At 44.2% G+C, this 19,829-nt stretch overlaps 1 protein-coding gene across 2 annotated transcripts in view; it reads left to right on the plus strand.

Annotated features, from left to right (window-relative positions):
* LOC126248043 (uncharacterized) overlaps positions 1-19,829 on the plus strand; it is a 706,800-nt gene that overhangs the window by 518,093 nt on the left and 168,878 nt on the right. For both annotated transcript variants that reach the window (XM_049948671.1, XM_049948672.1), the window contains exons 16-17: positions 4,731-4,864; positions 19,150-19,276. In XM_049948671.1, the coding sequence (XP_049804628.1) occupies positions 4,731-4,864; positions 19,150-19,276 (261 nt within the window). The remainder of the gene's footprint in view (positions 1-4,730; positions 4,865-19,149; positions 19,277-19,829) is intronic.

Raw genomic sequence — 19,829 nt, forward strand, 5'->3', positions numbered from 1 at the left:
GTAGCGGCACTTAAACATCATGGCACTGTCACAACACTTTTCCCCCATTGAAAAAAAAAAACACTCACTTCCTTGGAGACACGGACAGGGCAGAGACATCCATGGCCTCTTGGGAGGCCCCGAGAAGATCCCACGGAGAAACACGAGAGTATGGTCGAAAATGTCCAGGACGGAAGCTCGTGCGTGGAATGTGCCTCCTGGATGAGATGATGGGTAAAAACTCCGGAGCAGCATCCATAGGTGTCGTGGACCTGGGGGCGTGCTCCAGCGAGATGGGTCCCGGAGAAGGTGGTGTCGCGACTGGGGCCGGTTCCGGCGTACTTGGAAGCGGTAACAACGTTGGCTGCAGCAACACACACAGAAGATTGGCAGCAGTGACAGGACTGGCTTCTCAAGCAGGTGGAGGCGAAAGAAGGGGCGGTGGCACCGGCATGGCCACCACTCGTGGGCGCATCTGGTCGTAATGGCGAACAACCGTGCCGTCGGCCATACGTATTTCACAAAGCCGGCGGCCGCGAAGAGCCTTGACCACCCCTGGAATCCATTTAGGGCGAGATCCATACCCTCGTGCCCACACGTCGGCGCCCACCGAGTATTTTCCCGCACTAGGAGACACAGTACAAGGCCTGACAGGGTGAAGCAGGTGCAGTAGAGTGTGCGGTCGGCGGCCATGCAAGAATTCAGCACGGCTGCGATCACCCAGAGGCGTGAAGCGATAAGAACTCAGAAATTGCAACAGAGCGTCATCTGTGGAAAAATCACTAAGGAATTTTTTCATCTGGCTTTTGAAAGTGCGGACAAGGCGCTCGACCTCCCCATTCGATTGCAGATGGAAGGGCGGTGCTGTAACATGATGAATCCCTTGTCCAGTACAAAAATCACGGAATGCCTGCAAAGAGAACTGAGGGCCTTTGTCCGTGACGATCGTGGATGGAAGACCTAGTGCAAAGATTTTGGACAAAGCCAGCGTTGTCGCCGCAGTGGTGGGCGACGGACATCGAACAACAAACGGAAACTTCAAGAAGGCATCAATCAACAGTAGCTAATAAGTGCCGAGGAAGGGGCCGGCAAAGTCAGCGTGCACCCGTTCCCATGGCTGTGCCAGATCAGGCCACGGAGAGGGCATTGTACGAGGTGCAGCCAGTTGTTGAGCACACTGACCACACGCAGCGACCATGTGGGCGATGTCCGAATCAATACCAGGCCAATAGATGTGCCTGCGGGCCAGGGACTTAGTCCGAGAAATCCCCCAATGGCCTTCATGGAATAGTTTGAGAACATCTTTGTGAAGAGAGGCTGGCACCATGACCCGTGGAGATGTGCCATCCATGGCCAGAAGAACAACACCCTCACGAACAGACAGACGAAAGTGCAAGGCATGGTAGTTGCGAAGGGGATCCGAGGCCCGGCCCTTGGTCCTGTCCGACCAACCCCGTTGAACAAAACCGATCACCTGACACAGGACCGGGTCCCGCGCAGTAGCCGACGCGACCTGCGAACCTGTAAGTGGAAAACCCTCGACCGCACGATGTTCTTCCTCATCAATGTGGAAACAGTAGTTCATCTCGATCGAAAACCGGGTCGGGGCCCATCGGCAAACACGACAACGCGTCAGCGTTGGCATGCTGGGCCGTGGGACGATAGTGAATCTCATAATGAAAACGAGACAAATATAAGGCCCAACGTTGCAGGTGGTGAGCTGCCTTATCCGGAAGCGACGCTGAGGGGCTGAACAGAGAGACCAGCGGCTTGTGGTCAGTGATGAGGTGAAACTTAGAACCATATAAAAAAACGCTGAACTTTTTTAGAGCATAAATGATAGCGAGCGCGAGCGCCTCCTTTTCGATTTGAGAGTAACACCGTTGGGCATCGTTGAGGGTCTTGGAAGCATAGGCGATGGGTCGTTCTGACCCATCCCCATACCGATGTGCGAGAACAGCCCCTAGGCCATACTGTGAAGCGTCAGTCGCCAGAACCAAGTGCTGACCCGGTCGGAATGTGGCAAGACAAGGCGCCGACTGCAAATGAGCCTTCAGGCAGACAAAAGCCTGCTCACACTCGTCGGACCAATAGAAAGGGGCATTTTTGCATAACAGCTGATGCAGAGGATGAGCCACCGCCGCTGCGGATGGAATGAATTTGTGATAATACGCAATCTTGCCTAGAAACGCCTGAAGTTCTTTGACCGTAGACGGCCGGGGTAGAGCGGTAATGGCCGCAACGTGCTGACATAGAGGACGTATACCCTCACGGGACAAGTGGAAACCAAGATACACAATGGAGGGTTGCAAGAACTGTGACTTGTCCAGATTGCACTTGAACCCAGCCGAATGCAGAACCCGAAACAGTGAACGCAAATTGCGAAGGTGCTCCTCAGTGGAGGCCCCCATGACAACAATGTCATCCAGGTAGTTGATGCAGCCAGGCACAGAAGCCGTGAGCCGTTCCAAAAACCGCTGAAAAATGGCTGGCGCACTAGCGACGCCAAATCGTAACCGCTGGTACTGATACAACCCACAAGGAGTGTTGATGATGAGAAATTCCTTGGAAGACGCATCCAACGGCAACTGATGGTACACCTCCAATAAGTCAAGTTTGGAAAAGAACTGGCCCCAGCGAGCTTGGTAAATAACTCCTCAGGACGGGGAAGAGGATAAGTGCCACTGAGGCTCTGAGCATTGACAGTGTCTTTAAAATCACCACACAATCACAGACTCCCATTTGGTAATGTGGGCTTCAAAATCCTTGGCATGACCCAGACCAGCAGAGAACATGGACGAGAATTCAGAACACAATCCATCCAGCTGTTGATAAGGAATATCCTCAGATATGAGGTGCACATCATCATCAATGGAGAACCCGAAAAACTGGAAAGCATCATACCCGAACAGGTTTTCAGTGCCCGCATGATCCACCACATAAAATGTGAGGGGCCTAACAACAGACTTGTAGGCAGTGGAAGCATCAAACTGGCCAACGATAGGAATTTTCTGCTTATCATAAGTTCGCAGATTTCATGTAACTGGAGACAAGGGAGGGGAGCCCAACTCCAAATACGTGCGAGAATTAATGAGAGTTACTGCAGAGCCAGTGTCCACTTGCATGTGAATGTCTTTATCCAGAACACAAAGAGTAACAAACAACTTATTTGTTTGAGAAAGCACACAGTTAGCATCCATGTCCAATGGCTCATCCTTGTCGACAGGAACTTTAGGGGACTGACACACAGAAGCAATGTGGCCTTTTTTCCTACATGAATTACACGTGGCCCAACGTTTTGGACACGCGGCCCTGTCATGCTGTACGAAGCAACGTGGACAAGAAGGAAGTGCAGAACGAACCTGCTTCTGTGGTTGCTGTTTACGCTGCAAGCGTGGCGGCCCAACGCGACGTTGTTGATGCGAGTGAACTGCCACCACATCGTCGTTCCCCTGTGAAACAGGCAAATTTTCCATGTCGAAAGTGGTCTGTACAGTGCCTACATCACACCACGCATCTATTTGCGCACCAGCAGCATGCGACATTTCAAAAGTTTGAGTGATGCTTAGAACTTCTGACAACGACAGGTTTGGCAGTTGTAAGGCACGTTGCTGAACTTCTTTATCAGGAGCCAGCCGTAGAATAGCGTCCCTAACCATTGAATCAGCATAAGACTCATGATGAGCGTCCGTGACAAACTGACATTTCCTACTCAGACCGTGTAGTTCCGCCGCCCAAGCCCGGTAAGATTGATGGGGCTGTTTACGACACCGGTAGAACACCACGCGGGCGGCAACAACGTGGGTGTTTTTCCGGTAATAGTTAGACAATAAGTCACACATTTCTTGGAAGGACAGAGAGGCAGGTTCCCGCAGAGGGGCTAACTGAGATAGCAGCTGATAGATCCGTAGGGAAATCCAAGATAGAAATAACGACTTACACATAGGAGCATCGACAACGCCGAAAGCCAAGAAGTGTTGCCGCAAACGGTTCTCATAATCCTCCCAGTCTTCAGCGGCCTCGTCGTAAGGAGGGAATGGAGGCGGAGAAGAGGAAGACAGACGATGAGTAAGCGACGTCAACAACACCTGAATAGCAGCCGTCAGCTGTGTTTGTTGTTCAATGAGCGCTTGCATAAGCTGTTCCATGTCTGCCCCGACACGAACACACAATTCCACAACGCAGGAAAAAAAAATATCCGACCTCGTCGCCAAAAAGTATTATAACCTTTAATCACTAATAAATTGCGTGGATATACAAACGTGGAAACGATAGTGGGTTACATGCTACCAACTCCGTATCTGTCATTCGACTGCTGTGCCGTGCCGTGACATGCGGCCGGCGCCGTTCATAGCTAGGTGGCGCTCCCGCACTCAGCCGAGTTGCGGAGCGCCTCTATCACCGTGTTCGCGTACTGACGCAGCGGCACTTTTAAATATCGTGGCACTGTCACAACAGTATTCTTATGGTTTTTTGGGTTATCATTTTTTCATCTGTCTTTTTCCTTCTGGAGACTTTAAAGCGCCTAAGGAGGAGTAAGTCTTCTGTTGGGGGTGATAAAACAAGAGAGTCAAATATGTGCACAATGACAGTAAGATACCAAAAATATCATCCTATTGGTTTATGGCAAATAGAGAAATGTACGTCATTCACAACATATAATTGTCTCAGCACCAATTAGGAGTAATTTCACATAGCCTCAATTTCTTATAAAATATTTTACTTACTGTGAGTTTTGTTTGTGATTTCAGGATTTACCTCTAGTTATTCCCTGTGAAATCATGGGATCCAAGTTCCTGCTATCACTTCATCACTGTGAAAATAAGAACACCCCAAATACATGGATGTTTGTCAGAGCCTTTCAGAACATTAAGAAAAATTACCAGTAAGTAACAGTACAGCAATACAAAATTAATATTTGTTGTAGGACTAAAGAAGACCACTGACTGAAAAGCAGAAGCATTGAGTTGTTGATAGGCACACACTATAGAGAAAGAAAACTTGCTAGCTTTTCAAGTTATCCTGTGATGAGCTAGAGTAGAAGTAGAATATATAACACAAACACACACACACACTACATAGTGTCAGCGTCAGCTAGACTAACAGTGCCAATGTTATTTTTCATCAGGTGGACTGGTTGTGGTGGAAGTAGTGTTGGGTGGGATGGGTAGAGCGAGAGGGAGTTGAGAGGCAGGGAGAGCATTGGGAATGGAAGGCTAGTGGCTCAGAGGGAGGTGACCAGTTGGCCAGCTGGGAATGCAAGAGGGAGTGGTGGCACATATATGGGCTGACACAACTGTAGTGACCTGCAGGGAATGGCATACACTTAAGGTGATGTGGGTGTGTGAATCAGAATGTGGGACAGGATAGAGGAAGGGCGAACTGTTATGTTGTGGGAGCAGGGACAGTGGGTTACCTGAGATTGAGGCTATGAAAATTACAGCAGTGGAGGATGGGTTGCAAGGACAACTCCATTTGCACAGTTCTGAGAAGCTGATAGTGGACGGAAGGAACAGATTGTTCAGGTTGTGAAGCAGCTGTTGAAATTCAACATGTTGTACTCAGGTGCACATTGTGTCGCCAACTGGTCAACTTTGTTCTTGACAACAGTTTGGCAGGGGCTATTCATCTTGGTGGACAGCTGGTTGATAGTCATACCAAGATAAAAGGCTGTGCAGTTTTTGCACCACAGTTGGTATATGACGTGGCTGCTTTAATATGTGTCCCCGCTTCTGATGGGCTAGGATTAGCCTGTGTCAGAACTGGAAGGTTCTGGATGGGTGGATTGGCCAGGTCTTGAACATTGGTCTGCTGCAGCGATATGATCCCTGTGGAAAGGGGTTGGGAATAGGATTGACATAGGGATGGACAAAGATGATGTGTAGGTTGAGTGGGCAATAGAAAATGACTTTAGGAGGGGTGGGAAACACCTTGGATAGAATGTTCTTCATTTCAGGACATGATGAAAGAGAATCAAAGCCCTGTTGAAGGATATGTTTCAGGTGTACCAGTCCAGGGCGACCTTGGGTGCCAAGGGGGTCACTCCTTTGCAGTTGATTCTTGGAGGTGGTGGGAGGATTGTGGGTGAGTGGGGATATGGCACAGGAAACCTGTCTGTGAACTGTGTTTGGTGGATACTAACTGTCTATGAAGGCCTTTGTGAGGCCTAAAGCATACTGGGCAAGGAAGTTCTTGTCACTGCAGATATGTCGTTCATGGATTGCAAGGCCATATGGCAGGGGTTCTTTCATCAGGAAGGCAGGGCAGCTGTCAAATGCTGGTACTGTTGTTAGTTAATGGGTTTAATGAGTACATAGGTGTGCATGGAGTCAGCAGAGAGGAGGAGGTCAACATCCAGGATGGGTTGAGGAGGACCAGGTGAAGCAGATGGGTTCAAAATGGTTCAAATGGCTCTGAGCACTATGGGACTCAACTGCTGAGGTTATTAGTCCCCTAGAACTTAGAACTAGTTAAACCTAACTAACCTGAGGACATCACAAACATCCATGCCCGAGGCAGGATTCGAACCTGCGACCGTAGCGGTCTTGCGGTTCCAGACTGCAGCGCCTTTAACCGCACGGCCACTTCGGCCGGCGAAGCAGATGGGAGAAAAGGTGTTGAGATTGTGAAGGAATGTGGACAGGATGTCTTGACCATGATGATATCATCAATAAACTTGAACCACTCTGGGTAGTTTGCAATTTTGGGAGGCTAGGAAGGTTTCCTCTAGATGACCCACAAAATGATTTGTGTAGGAGGGTGCCATGTGGGTGCCATTGGCTGTGCTGCAGATTTGTATGTAAATGTACCCTTCAAAGGAAAAGTAGTTGTGGATCTTGATATAGTTGATAAGTTGAATGAGGTGGTGGGTTTGGAGTCAGAAGGATGTCATGAGAGAGCACTGAGGCCATGGTCATGAGGGATGTTTGTGTATAAGGAGGTGGCATCAATAGTGATGACTAGGGATCCAGGAGGTAGAGCCATAGGGATGGTGGAAAGTCAGTGAAGGAAGTGGTAAGTATCTTTAATGTGGGAGGCTAGATTTCAGGCAATTGGTTGGAGGTGTTGGTCAACCAGAGCAGAAATCCTTTCAGTGGGAGCACAATGGGGCAACAAAGATTGTTAGGTTTGATGGTTTTGGGAAGCATGTAGAAGGTGGGTGTGCAGGGTGTCACTGGGGTGAGGAGGGAAATGGACTCATGGGAGAGGTTCTGGGATGGGCCTAAGGATTTAGGCAGGGATTAGAGGTTATGTTGGATTTCTGGTATGGGACCACTCTGGCGGAGTTTATAGGTGGAGGAGTCATATAATTAGTAAAAGCCTCTTGCCAGGTAGTCACCGCAATTCATAATGACAGTGGTGGAACCTTTGTCTGTACGTAAGATGATTAGGTGATGATTTGTTTTGACGTAGTGTATGGCTGTCCTTTCTTCTGCTGAAAGGTTGGTGTTCATAGAAACTGACCTGGAAAAGGATGTTGAGGCCAAGTTGGAGGTACGGAATTCCTGGAAGCTGACTAGGGGGTTGTTGGGTAGGGGAGGGGAAGGGTCTTGGTTGGATGGTGGTATTCCCTGGGAGAGGCAAGGTTCAGTGTTGGGATTAGGTTGGCTTTAGTTGGAGGGGTTGGTGGCAAAGCAGAATTTCCACTGTAAAGATTTGGAGGAGGAGAGTACATCTATGACAAGTCCAGCAAGGTTAAATGTGGAGGTAGGACTGAAGCTTAGGCCTTTGAATAGAACTGAAACTTCTGTGGGATTGAGGCTTTTGGTGGAGAGTTTAAAAAGGCATTATCAAGGGATTTCACTGTGAGAAGATCGGGTATTGATAGACAGGGGGGGGGGGGGGGGGGGGATATGTTGACAGTTGACAGTGGATTAGCCAATTTATGGAGGTCATGTCTGGAATGATCCTCTGGGTGCTGCAGTAGAAGGGTTCATATTTGAGAGATGTTGTGTATGTAGTGATAATTTCACAGTAAAAGTATCTTGCAGAGAGAATGTCTGGGATGTCTTTCCCATGTAGAGGTGTTTTTGCAGTACCAGGTTCATGAGGGATAGGGCATTTCCACACCTCATAAAGTGGTGTTCCATTAACCACCTAACCTACTCAGCATCCTAGTCAATTGCTGTGTCACTCCCATTCCCAACCCCTTGCCACAGGGATCATATCCCTCTGCAAGACACAGGTATAAGACGTGTCCAATCCATCCATCTCAGACTTCCTACTCCAGTCCTGTTACAGGCTTATCCTACTCCATCAGAAGCTAGGACACATGTGAAAGCAGCTATGTCATATACCAACTCTGGTGCAAACTCTGCACAGCCTCTTATCTTGGTATGACTACCAACCAGCTGACCATCAGGATGAATGGCCACCAGCAAACTGTTGTCAAGAATAAAGTCAACCATCCTGTGGAACAACATGCAGCTGAGCACAACACGCTCAGTTTCAGTGGCTACTTCACAGCCTGAGCTGTTTGGATCCTTCCCTCCACTGCCAGATTCTCCAAACTGCACAAATGGGAGCTGTCCTTACAGCGCATCCTCCACTCCAATAATCATCCTGGCCTCAATCTCAAGCAACCCATAGCCCCCATACCCTCCACCCAACAGTTCTTCCTTCCTCCATCATGTCACCTCCTTCTAATTCACATCCTCACATCACATTTAGTGTGTGCAATTTCCCACTGGCTTCTACAATCATGCCAGCCTGCATACATGCAACCCTTCCCTACCGCATTCCTAGCTGGCTAACTGGCTGCCTCACTCTGAGCTACTAGCCACCCACCCCTAATCCCTTTCCCTGCCTCCTGTCTCTCTCCCCCTCTACCCACCCCACCCAACACTACCATCACCACAACCAGACCACCTGCTGAAAAATAACATTAACAACTTTTCTTTCTTTTGTGTATGCCTAACAACAGCTGAACACTTCTACTTTTCAGTTAGTAGGCTCCTTTAATTCTAAAGTACTGAAATTAAACTCTGTTCTTTTCACCATTATATTACTAACAATAGCTATTAATTAAATCATATCTGGATAAAACTATATTCTTATCTATTATTCCTTACACAGGGTGAACATTAATAAAACCAACAAACTGCCTGACTGTAAATCGAGGAGAAAAGGTCCTATGAACGTGTCTCCACAAATGCACCGTTGCCATGGTAGATGGCACTGATGAATGAAAGTTTCTTTGTCCATGTGCTGTGTGTTCCTTATGTGTTGTAGGCTCTGTGATTGACACACCATACTGTAATCACCAGAATGGTTCATCAGTAAAGAGGACTGATGACAGAAATCCCATAATTGAGATGGTCTAGTGCAAAAACTGTCAACAAAATCCTTCCATGCAGGATACACACAATTGTACTCTGGCTTACATCATGTGGGCAGGCCACTTGCCTGGCACATATTCTAGGGTTCGTTTCAGTATTTTGTAGAACCCATTCCTCCAAATCTTGTGTATGCATGATCTGCCACCTCCCTGCATGCCCAAAAGGCCTTGAAATGTTGTGTGATGTGGTTGGTGTCTGTGTGGGTATTTGTTTTGGTATAGCCGTGCTGTCCCTCAAGCACTTCTATCTGCTTGTCTGTACACAAACACCACCTCAGCTTGTTCCCAACATGAATACCATATTATTCTGCTGCTTACAGTATGCTGTGTCAATCATACAGCCTGCAACACACAAGGATCACATGGCACATCATCAGAGGAACTTTCATTCATCAGTGCCTTCTACCATAGCAATGATGCTTTTCTGGACACATGTTCATAGAACATTTTTTCCTCCATTTCCAGTAAGGAATCCATTCCTGCATTTTTTTTTCATTTTATTAATGTTCTCCCTGTATAATCAAAATATTAGCCTTTACCCCACAGTTTTACCCACGTATGTGTTCAATACACAAATTGATACACCCCCTCCTCCCCATCTTTGTGTACACCTCTTCCTCCCTCCTTCTGTCCACCTCATCCTCCCACCTCAATCTGTGTATCTCCTCCTTCCCACTCTCTCTGTCTCTTCATCTCCTCCTCATCCTCCTCCTCCTACTACTCTCTCTCTCTCTCTCTCTCTCTCTCTCTCTCTCTCCCTCTCTCTCTCTCTCTCTCCCTCCCTCCCTCCCTCCCTCCCTCCCTCCCTCCATTTCCTCCACCCCATGTCAAAATACCTTCCTCCCTCCTCCCTTTGACCATATCCTTCTCCCCTGTTATCTTTCCATCTCCATCTTCCCCTCTTTCTTTTCCACTTCCCCCCTACCTCTCTACACCTTCTGTAGAAGTCTGCAGTTATAAGCAAAATTTATATGGCTTATAACAGTGACACTGTAGAAACACATAGTAAAGACAATAATGTATAAGTTCAATGTCACACTAACAGAAGATAGCCAACCAATAGTAAAGTAAATATGTAGTCTGAGACAAAAACTGAAGTTGTCAACAGATAGTGGCTGGCATAGTGATCATTCTATCAAGTGAGAATACAAGAGAAAGAGTCTTCTGCATGGGAGGCACATGGTTACAGCTGATCATCAGAGGTCACAGGCTTCAGTTATTGCTTAGTATTTTGCATGTTATTATGAATATTAGATTTAGTTCCTAATCCAGTCTCTAGTGAACCACAGAATCTCTAGGTGTGTCAGCAGAACCTGTAAAAAAATTTTAAAAAATAAAAAAAATAAAAAAAGACACTAATTTATGGTCAGAGGGACTCCACATGTACACTCAAATAGTGAAGCTGGACAGCTCTCGTAGTCGAGATGTGATTCAGTGTCAACTGTACTGCATGCTCCGTCTGCAGTATCCATCTCCTATAGATTCTGCACCACTTGAAAATTGACTTTGTGATTAATGAAATGAGTAGATGATATAATTTAATAGGGGTCTCAACAGCAATCTCATGATGACAGCTTTGAATTTTATTGCCCTTTCTCTTCACAATTCAGTATCAATCACATTCCATACATGTACACTATCTGATTCAACATTCATGGAGTAACTCAAGTACACAGAACATCTAATATATTTGCAACAGGTATACAATCACTGGTCCACTACTGTCAGCCACATAATTATCACAGTTAGCAAATCCTCACACACAAGCTGAATCGTCATTTACAATAAGAAAAGGAGACTCTATAGGGTCGCACCAGGTGATATGCCATGAGCTCTGGGTGTATGGACTCTTCCCAAAGTGCTACTTGTGTAGACATCTTGTAGATTGCAGCTCCACCCAGTGGTGCAGGCTGGAGGTAGCAATTGATCAATAGTTGTGACAGCATACATTGCTGTTGGAGTCTGGTACTACATCCCCCCTCCAGAGAGTGGGCATAGACGTGGAAGCCAAACGTGTACCAACTTCAATGATGATGTGGGGGTGCCACTGGTGGACAGTGGTTCGAGGGCACCACTGCTTAAGTTGAGCTGGACCCTGGGGCATGCAGAACCCAGAAGGTCATGCAACTCCATCTCAACAACTTCCAACTGCACAGGGGCTGTCACCAGAGAAACCACAGGTCTGCAGCTGGAGACCCTGGGACCGTTCTGATGGCATCTCCAGAGGTGACCCTCTTGGTGACTTCATACATCTGGCAGTCATGCACATCCTGGATGATGGCCAGTATTGTATGTCAGATGGCATCCAAATAATTAGGCTGACACTAGGGCACCAATACAGTATTGGTGAAAGACTGGAGACCAGAACAGATTATAGTTCGGGGGTAAGAGCAGAGAGGGAGGAGTGCGAGGCTGCCATCCATGGAGCAATTTGACCAGGCTCTTCCCCGCAATTGGGGCAGGTCTATAGGATACCAATAATAAGGCGAGACATTGTCCAATGGTGTGGACTGGATGAGGGCCCCATCTTCTCTTGAAATTCAACATCATCTGTTCCACTTTCCCATTGGACTGGGGGTGATACAGTACTGTAAGAAGGTGTTCTATCCTGTGCATTTCACAGAAATTGGAAAACTGGGTGGAGGTGAGCTGGAGGCCATTGCCTGAGATGATGGCTTGCAGGAGGTCCTCATTGGCAAAGATGTGTGAAAGGGGCTTGATCACATTGTCATGGAACCCATAGGGTAGGTATGCATAAATTTGGGATGTGAGTCTACCACAACCAACCACATCTGACACAAGAAGGGACCAGCAAAGTTTATGTGGAAGTGCTGCCAAGGGCTCGACGGGGGCCAGGAGAGGAACACCTCGGCAGTGTGCAGATTGCTGTTGAGCATACATGGTGCTAACCAGACCATGGTCTTGATGTCCTTGTAGTAGGCTGACCAGTAGGCATGGCAGCACGGGTGCTGTTTCACGTGGGATATGCCACTGTGACCAATGTGTAGGAGTGCAAGAACCCTGAGGGCACAGAGCTGGGAAAATAATGGCACAAGGCCATTCATGTTCATATTTGCAGCAGGAGAACACAATCATCAAGGGAGAGCCAGTATTGGAAGGAAAAAATAAAAAAAAAAAAATTCAATTGCCCTTCATTCTTAGCTGAGAGATGAGGAGGCCACCCTCACTTAACACATTTAGTCACAGTGTCAAGAGTAGACACTGGCGTTGTATGGACCATCATTAATGTAACATCAAGGGGAAAATTGTGCAGAGACAATGTACAATTCAGATCCAGCTGAGAGATAATGCCTTCCTGGGTTTCAAATTCTGGATCAGTGCCAACAGGTAGCCAGGACAAAGCATCAGCTTTCGAGTGGTGGCTGGTTGGCTTATAGAGAATGTCACAGGTATGGGCTGATCAAAACAATGCCCAATGCCACTGCCTTTGCACTGTCCTGGAGGCTATAACTTGGTCCAAACAGTGTCAGTAATGGCTTATGGTCAGCAGCAGCTGGAATTTGATGTCATATAGATAGGTGTGAAATTTCTTAACTGTGTGGCCAGCGCCTCTTTATCAATCTGTGAGTAGATGCATTGGGCAGAATTGAATATCTTAGACACAAACACAATAGGATGTTCAGAGTCATCCACCTCCTTGTGGGACACAACCTGCCAAACTCCATGTGGCATGGCATCTGTGTCAAGAAGAATAGCCTTCCATAGTGAAAATGGGATGAGACATGGTGCCGATTTGAGGGTTCATTAAAGAGAGGAAAAAGCTGTGTCTTGCTCTGGAAGAAACCAGAATGGAACCCCTTTTTTTCCGCAATGCATTGAGCCGATAGGACAATTTTGTAACATGGGGAATGAAATGGCCATAATAGCTAATTTTTCTCATAAAGGATTGCAGTTCCCTGAAATTCCAAGGCCTGGGCATGTTTTCTGTCACACAGACATGTGCTCAGTAGGACAGATGGCCTGTTGGCTAATGATAACCTCAAAGTACTCAACAGAAAAATTTATGGTTGTGGAGGTTACATGTGAGATGAGCTTTGGTTAACGGAGAAAACAAAGATTGCAATTTCTGTAGGTGTTCATTCATTGAGACCCCTATCACTATGGTATCATTTAAAGAATTGCAGTATGAAGGAAAGTCCTGTATCATTTGCTCCAAGTAATGCTGGAAGATCACTGGCTTGTTAGAAATACCAAGAGGAGACTGTGACTCCTACAGAAGCCAAAGGGTGTGCTGAGGACCGACAGATCCCGACATCCTGTGTGCAATGGCAACTGCAAGTATGCCTCTGACAAACTGGCCTTAATATAACAGACACCATTTTATAACATGGAAAACAGTTCTTCTGGGCAGGGAATGAGAAAAATATCAACAGTGACTTGCACATTAACGACCTTAAAATCAACAAATAGGTGGAGGGACATCCAGTTTTTTCATCATTACAAAAGGTAAAGCTGTTGGCTGGATGAGACAGGGATAATCACCTTGAGGGCTTCCAATTAGTCGAATTCCACCATAACTGTGTCTTGCAAGATGAGTGGAATCAGGATGTCCCATGAGACATAAGACAAGGAGCCTGGTTTTAAATGAGCTTTTATCACTAGATCTGCAGCTTAAATTAACACAGGGGTAAACCGATCCAAATAAGATGCAGTTAAGTCACCAGTGACACAAAATGGGAAACCCAAACTGTTTTAATGCATCTAACCCAAAGATATTTTCCACATCACCTGAAATAACAACCAAAAAGGAAAGTTTCCATGAAACATTTTTATATGAGGATTCCATAGCAAAAAAACCTTTCACGCATATCTCATGGCCATCACATGCCATTACTATCTGTCGAGAAGGCTGTAGCAAGGAAAAACATAGCGTAATGTAGGTAATATTCATAAAAGGAGAGGATGCACCAGTATCCATCTGAAAATGGACCTCCAGGCCATTCATTCGTAACATGATTACCAGTTTGACAGACTGACCCATAGCAGAATGGGTCAGTATTTTAGTGGAGAGTACTACTTCTGCAGGAGAGCTCTGAAGAGATCCCATGGGGGATGAGACGGGAGAACCAACCTCCATATTGTACCCAAGATTCTGGGCACTGGATGGCTGCCACACGTAAGTAATGTGACACATAAGGCCAAATGAAAAGCAAGTAGCTAATTGATCCAGCAGAGGGAATGAGGGAGTCAGAGAAAATACTGAGGACAAAAGATTGACGACACAGAGTGGAGTTCAGTCGAGATGCAGAACCAGGAAAAGATTCTGAAATTGGGTTATGAAACAGAGATCATTTGGAGACAGTCTGAAGTGTCATCATCCAATTCACATACCTCTAAGTCACTGACTGGTATAGCATAACATGTCACTGGAGCACCTGACATGAGCATGTGACTTCTGGTTACATTGAGAGGTGGTGGTAACCATTGCAGTGGTTGTGACAGATAACACTGCAGACTGAGCCTCCCACTGGCTTTTGGTTCCCTGTGTGAATTCAAAAGCCTGAAGAATTTTAAGGATTTCATCTAAGGATGAGTCAGCATGCTGTAAAGCATGGGAGTGGACTTCCTTTTCAGACAAATGTTGGTGAAGCAAGTCCCAAATCAAGGACTTGGCATACAATCAGCAACATGGTTCTTTGGAACACACAAAAGCACAATGGTGATTAAGGCCCTAAAGGTTGGTGACCCAGTCGTTGTCAGTTTACAATGGTTGTTTACAATGCTGGTGAAATTTCAAGCAAGCAAATGCACCCATAATTATCCAACAGCAGATTAAAAAGTTCAGCAAAAGTCAAACTATCTAGATGTTTTGTGGAAAACAGCTTATGGAGCAAACCCAACAAACAGTGGAAATCAACAAAAGAAAAAATGACTGTTGCTGATCAGAAGAGGTTACCTTGTAGTCAGTGAAGTGATAGTGGAAGTTCCATAAGTATGTTTCTCAATCACCAGTGCCAACCAGAAACAAAGCAAACAGTGGAACCGCTGAAGATGTATGATTCCTGATAGATAATGTCGTTATTTGTTCCTGTAGTAAGGCCAACTGCTGTTGCCATCATTCCAGTAATTGCTGATCGAGAAGTTGCTGTTCCTGCTGTTGTTGGAGTCACTGCTTCATCAATTCCAAGTCCATGGTGTCCAATATTTTGGTGCACTGAGAGTTTGAAAAGGCTTATCACTATTGTAGAAGTCTGTAATTATGAGCACAATTCATTTGGCTTATTACACTGAGACAAGAGAAACACAGAGTAATGACAATAATGTATATTTTCAGTGTCACACAAAAAGAAGATAGCCAGCCAATATTAAAGCCTGTACATAGTTCAAAATCAAAGCTCAAGTTGTCAATGGATAGTGGCTGGTACAGCAAGCATTCCATCATGCGAGTGCAATACAGAATGAGTCCTGGCAGATACAAGGTTATAGGTGCTCAGAGGTAACAGGATCCCATCATGTGATGTGACATGAGCACTCCTCCCAGAGTGCTTCTCACAAAGACAGCTTGTACAGAGTGCATTCAATGGGTAATATAACACAATTTTTTTCTGAAAACAGGTTTGTTTTATTTAGGATTCCAATATACCATATTATTACCCACTCCTTCAACTATGAAACCCTGTTTTTCAATACGATCTCCATTCAATGCAGCAGCTTTACTGCACCTTACTAGGGGGTGCCTGCATGTTACCACTCTACTGGTTGACATTAGAATCCTGCTGTTTCTGTGCCAAATTTGGTTGAAATCAATCCAGCGGTTGGGGAGGAGATCCCAGATGTACATGCATACAAGCATCTACTCAATTTGATGTATATAACAGATTATCTTGAATAAAATAAGATCTGCTTAGCACATAGTTATACTACAGTTGCAGTATTTCAGTAAAATTAAATCTTGTAGCTAATTTTTTTCTTATCATCGTGCCTGAGATTTTGTATCACTTTTATGGCAATTATTGTTTACTCTATGCACAGTATTTCACACAGAACAAATGCAGTTCAGTGTACGTATCTTTTTCTGTATGACTACTCAATGGCTGAGAGTGTTGTTACAAAGAATTTGGAAACTTTATAGCCATATGTATTTTCAAATAGTTATTACATAGCTTAGCTGAAAATTATAGACACAATTTTCAAAAATACATTCCTAGATTATTTGGTTACTTTGTTGCAAATAAACTGTGTGAGAATATATAATTATTCTGTTTAGAAATTTTCCCAGTTAATTCACAGTACAGTGGAACCTCGCATAGCAACCATAATTCATTCCAGAATTTTACTCATAGTATGAAACACTCATTATGTGAAACAATTTATCACACATAAATTAATGTAAAATATGATAATGCATTCCACACAGAAAAAGTACTAAAATTTTAACCTTATTCGTGCCATTTATTCAAAGAAAATTATACATACAGTATTATTCACAATACATAACCAATTCTTTTTACTAGGAAGCTATCTATAGTTATTTGTTTCTACTGATGATTCAACTCTTGGTGAAAACACAACACAGCATTACCATTAAATTAATTTGTTGTGTATGTAGCCACTGCTTTATTGGAGTGATGATTTTCAGTGTACAATACAACCAATTCCCATGCTTTCAGCATTTATCTGATTGTGCCAGAAGATTGCTGCTTTGCAGTTGCTACCTCCTCTTCCTGCTCTGAAGATCTCCTCACCACAAATTCCTGCTGTGAAACACACTGGAACTCCATAAGAGCTTTGGTGGTCATTTCTTGGCTGTGATCTTCCACAAGCTCATTGATATCATTGTTATCCACTTCTAGTCCCCTGATCTTGGCCAAAGACACCATCCCATTGACTGCAGGCTCCACAGGCATTGACTCAAATGTCTCGGACTCACATTCAACAATGTTTTCTGACTATAGCTTCATACAAACAGAAGTGAGAGTTCTCTTGGTAACCCCATCCCATGCCTATTCAATCATCTTGATATAGGCAACAATGTTGAAGTGATATTTCCAAAACTCTCTGAGAGTGAGATTGGTAGCTTCATTCAATTCAAAGCAATGCTCAAAGAGTGCTTTAGTGCAGAGCTTCTTAAAGTTAGAAATAGTCTGCTGATCCATTAGCTTGAGTAATGGAGTAGTGTTGGGAGGCAGAAATTGGGTCTTCACAAATTGAAATTCTTCAAGGTGGTGGTCTTGTAGGCATTGATAATGGGTAGGAGAATTGTCTATAACAAGCAAGATATGGAGTGGCAGATTCATCTCAAGCAAATATTTTTTCACTGAAGGACCAAACACTTCATTGATCCAATCACAAGAAAGGTCACATGTCACCCAAGCCTTGTTGTTGGGCCTCCACATCACATTTAACTTGCTCTCCTGGACTTTACACGTCTTGAAGGCTCACGGAGTTTCTGAATGGTAAACAAGCTGCATTTTAATTTTCAAATGACTGCTTGCATTTGCGCAGAACAGCAGTGTGAGACAGACTTTCATTAGCTTGTGACCAAGCAATGCATTCTCCACTGCTTTTATAAAGGTATGCTTCAGCATCTTTTTCCAGAATAGGCCCACCTCATCACAATTAAAAACCTGTTGTGGCAGATAACCCTCAGAATCTATGAGCATCTTGAAGTTGCTGATGAAGTTCTCTGCTGCCTTTGTGTTGGAGCTGAATGCTTCACCATGCCTCGCAATCCTATGGATGCCGGTTCTTCTCTTAAACTTCTCGAACCACCCACAGCTTTCGTTAAACACTGCTTTGGCCACTGATGATCCTGGCATCTTCTTAATGAGGTCAGCAAAAATCATTCCCACCTTCTCACAAATGATGATCTCATTAATAGCATCACCTAGAAATTACTCTTCATTCATCTATATAAGGAGCAACCTTTCGACATTGTCCAGAATATGAAAGTATTGTTTAGATATTCTTGTCACTCCCTTTGAATCATCTATCTCCTTAATCTTGTTCTTTTTCCAGAGAATAATGGAAATAGTTGATGTAGACTTATTGTATTTGCATGCTAAATCAGCAACTCACACCAGATTCTCGTTTTTCAATGATTTTATGTTTCATTTCTAAGCTCATTTTCTTTGTCTTATGGTCATCTTCCTGCAACTTTATCTTCGGGGGCATTTCTACGAAGGTTATTAAAATTTCCACACAAAAAACACTGTGTGAATAAAATTTTAGAAAAATGTATGATCACAAACTGCACTAAGACGGTAGCAGAAAGACTACTATACCCAGACTGCAGTACATACTAATGATATTGTTCATACGCCACTGCTGACAATGAAAGGTGATCATATTTTTTAACGTTCCCCCACCACATGCAAACGGCTGGTGACGACACACTAAATCATCATCATTCATGTGAAACACTACTTGTGAAGCAAATCTTTTTTTACAATTTGTTTTCCTTGTTATGTGTATTGTGTGTTATGGGAGGTGATTGGTAAGCAAGCTTCCACTGTACTAAACTTCAGTGAACTTAATCTTGCAGATAGGATGTCTATTTTCACTGATTTTCATGTGTTGCTGTGGATTTAAAAACTCACCAATAGTACATTGCATGCAATTGGAAATCTGCATTTATAAAATATTCTTCTCTCAAAACTTCCAAAATGGAGTAATGAAATGCAATATTTTCAATACAATTTATTTTAAAGCACTGGTTATTTGATAATTTGTTATTGCATGTACACTGCATAAAGATTAGTTATTATATGCTATGTTTTTACATTATTATAGAGATATGGAGTGTAATTCTGATGCTCAGTATCCATAGCCAGTAAACTTATATCTTTTCTTCTTTTATGATATTGTTACAGGGTCTTTCCATTGACTGAGACACTTATAGAGACCTTACATTATATAGGTAATACATTTTTGCTATCAGAAACTGACAGTTGTGGGATAAAAGCAGAACTAGTCTCGCTTTTTAATGAAACTATAAAGGTAAAAATTCCTTCTCTGATAACATATCATCTTACTTTTTTGTGATGAGTTATGTACAGAGCCACAAAAAATTAACTTTTAACACTCCTGTAGAACTGAATAATGAATTTTTAATGGTCATATGTAATATTCACCACATTTCTTACAAATTCAAACAAAAATGCACAGTTGCTGGTGAAAATTAAAACCCCCTGAAAGAGTTAACTGATTAACTTTTTAAGTAATGGCATCCACTTGTAATGTTGATGGTTTCAAATAATTACACTACAAAATTAATGAGCATATGGTGAATGATAGCATTCTGCATTCTGATAGCTGTCCTAGATGTGTAAATGTTTGGGTGTTTTTTTGTACACACCAAGAAATGAAACTTTATCTCTTAAGTCATCAATTTTTTTCTGTGGCACTTAATTCACTACAATGCAGATAACTAATACAGAACAGTAGATATTGATCATGGGGACATTTTAGGATGATTGAGACTGTGCTGGCTCCCTGTTAGATTCACAAATACCATATTACAGTAGCATCCCTGCCCCATACAGTTTGGAAC

Source organism: Schistocerca nitens, chromosome 3 (assembly GCF_023898315.1).
Source record: "Schistocerca nitens isolate TAMUIC-IGC-003100 chromosome 3, iqSchNite1.1, whole genome shotgun sequence".
NCBI classification, from domain to species: domain Eukaryota; kingdom Metazoa; phylum Arthropoda; class Insecta; order Orthoptera; family Acrididae; genus Schistocerca; species Schistocerca nitens.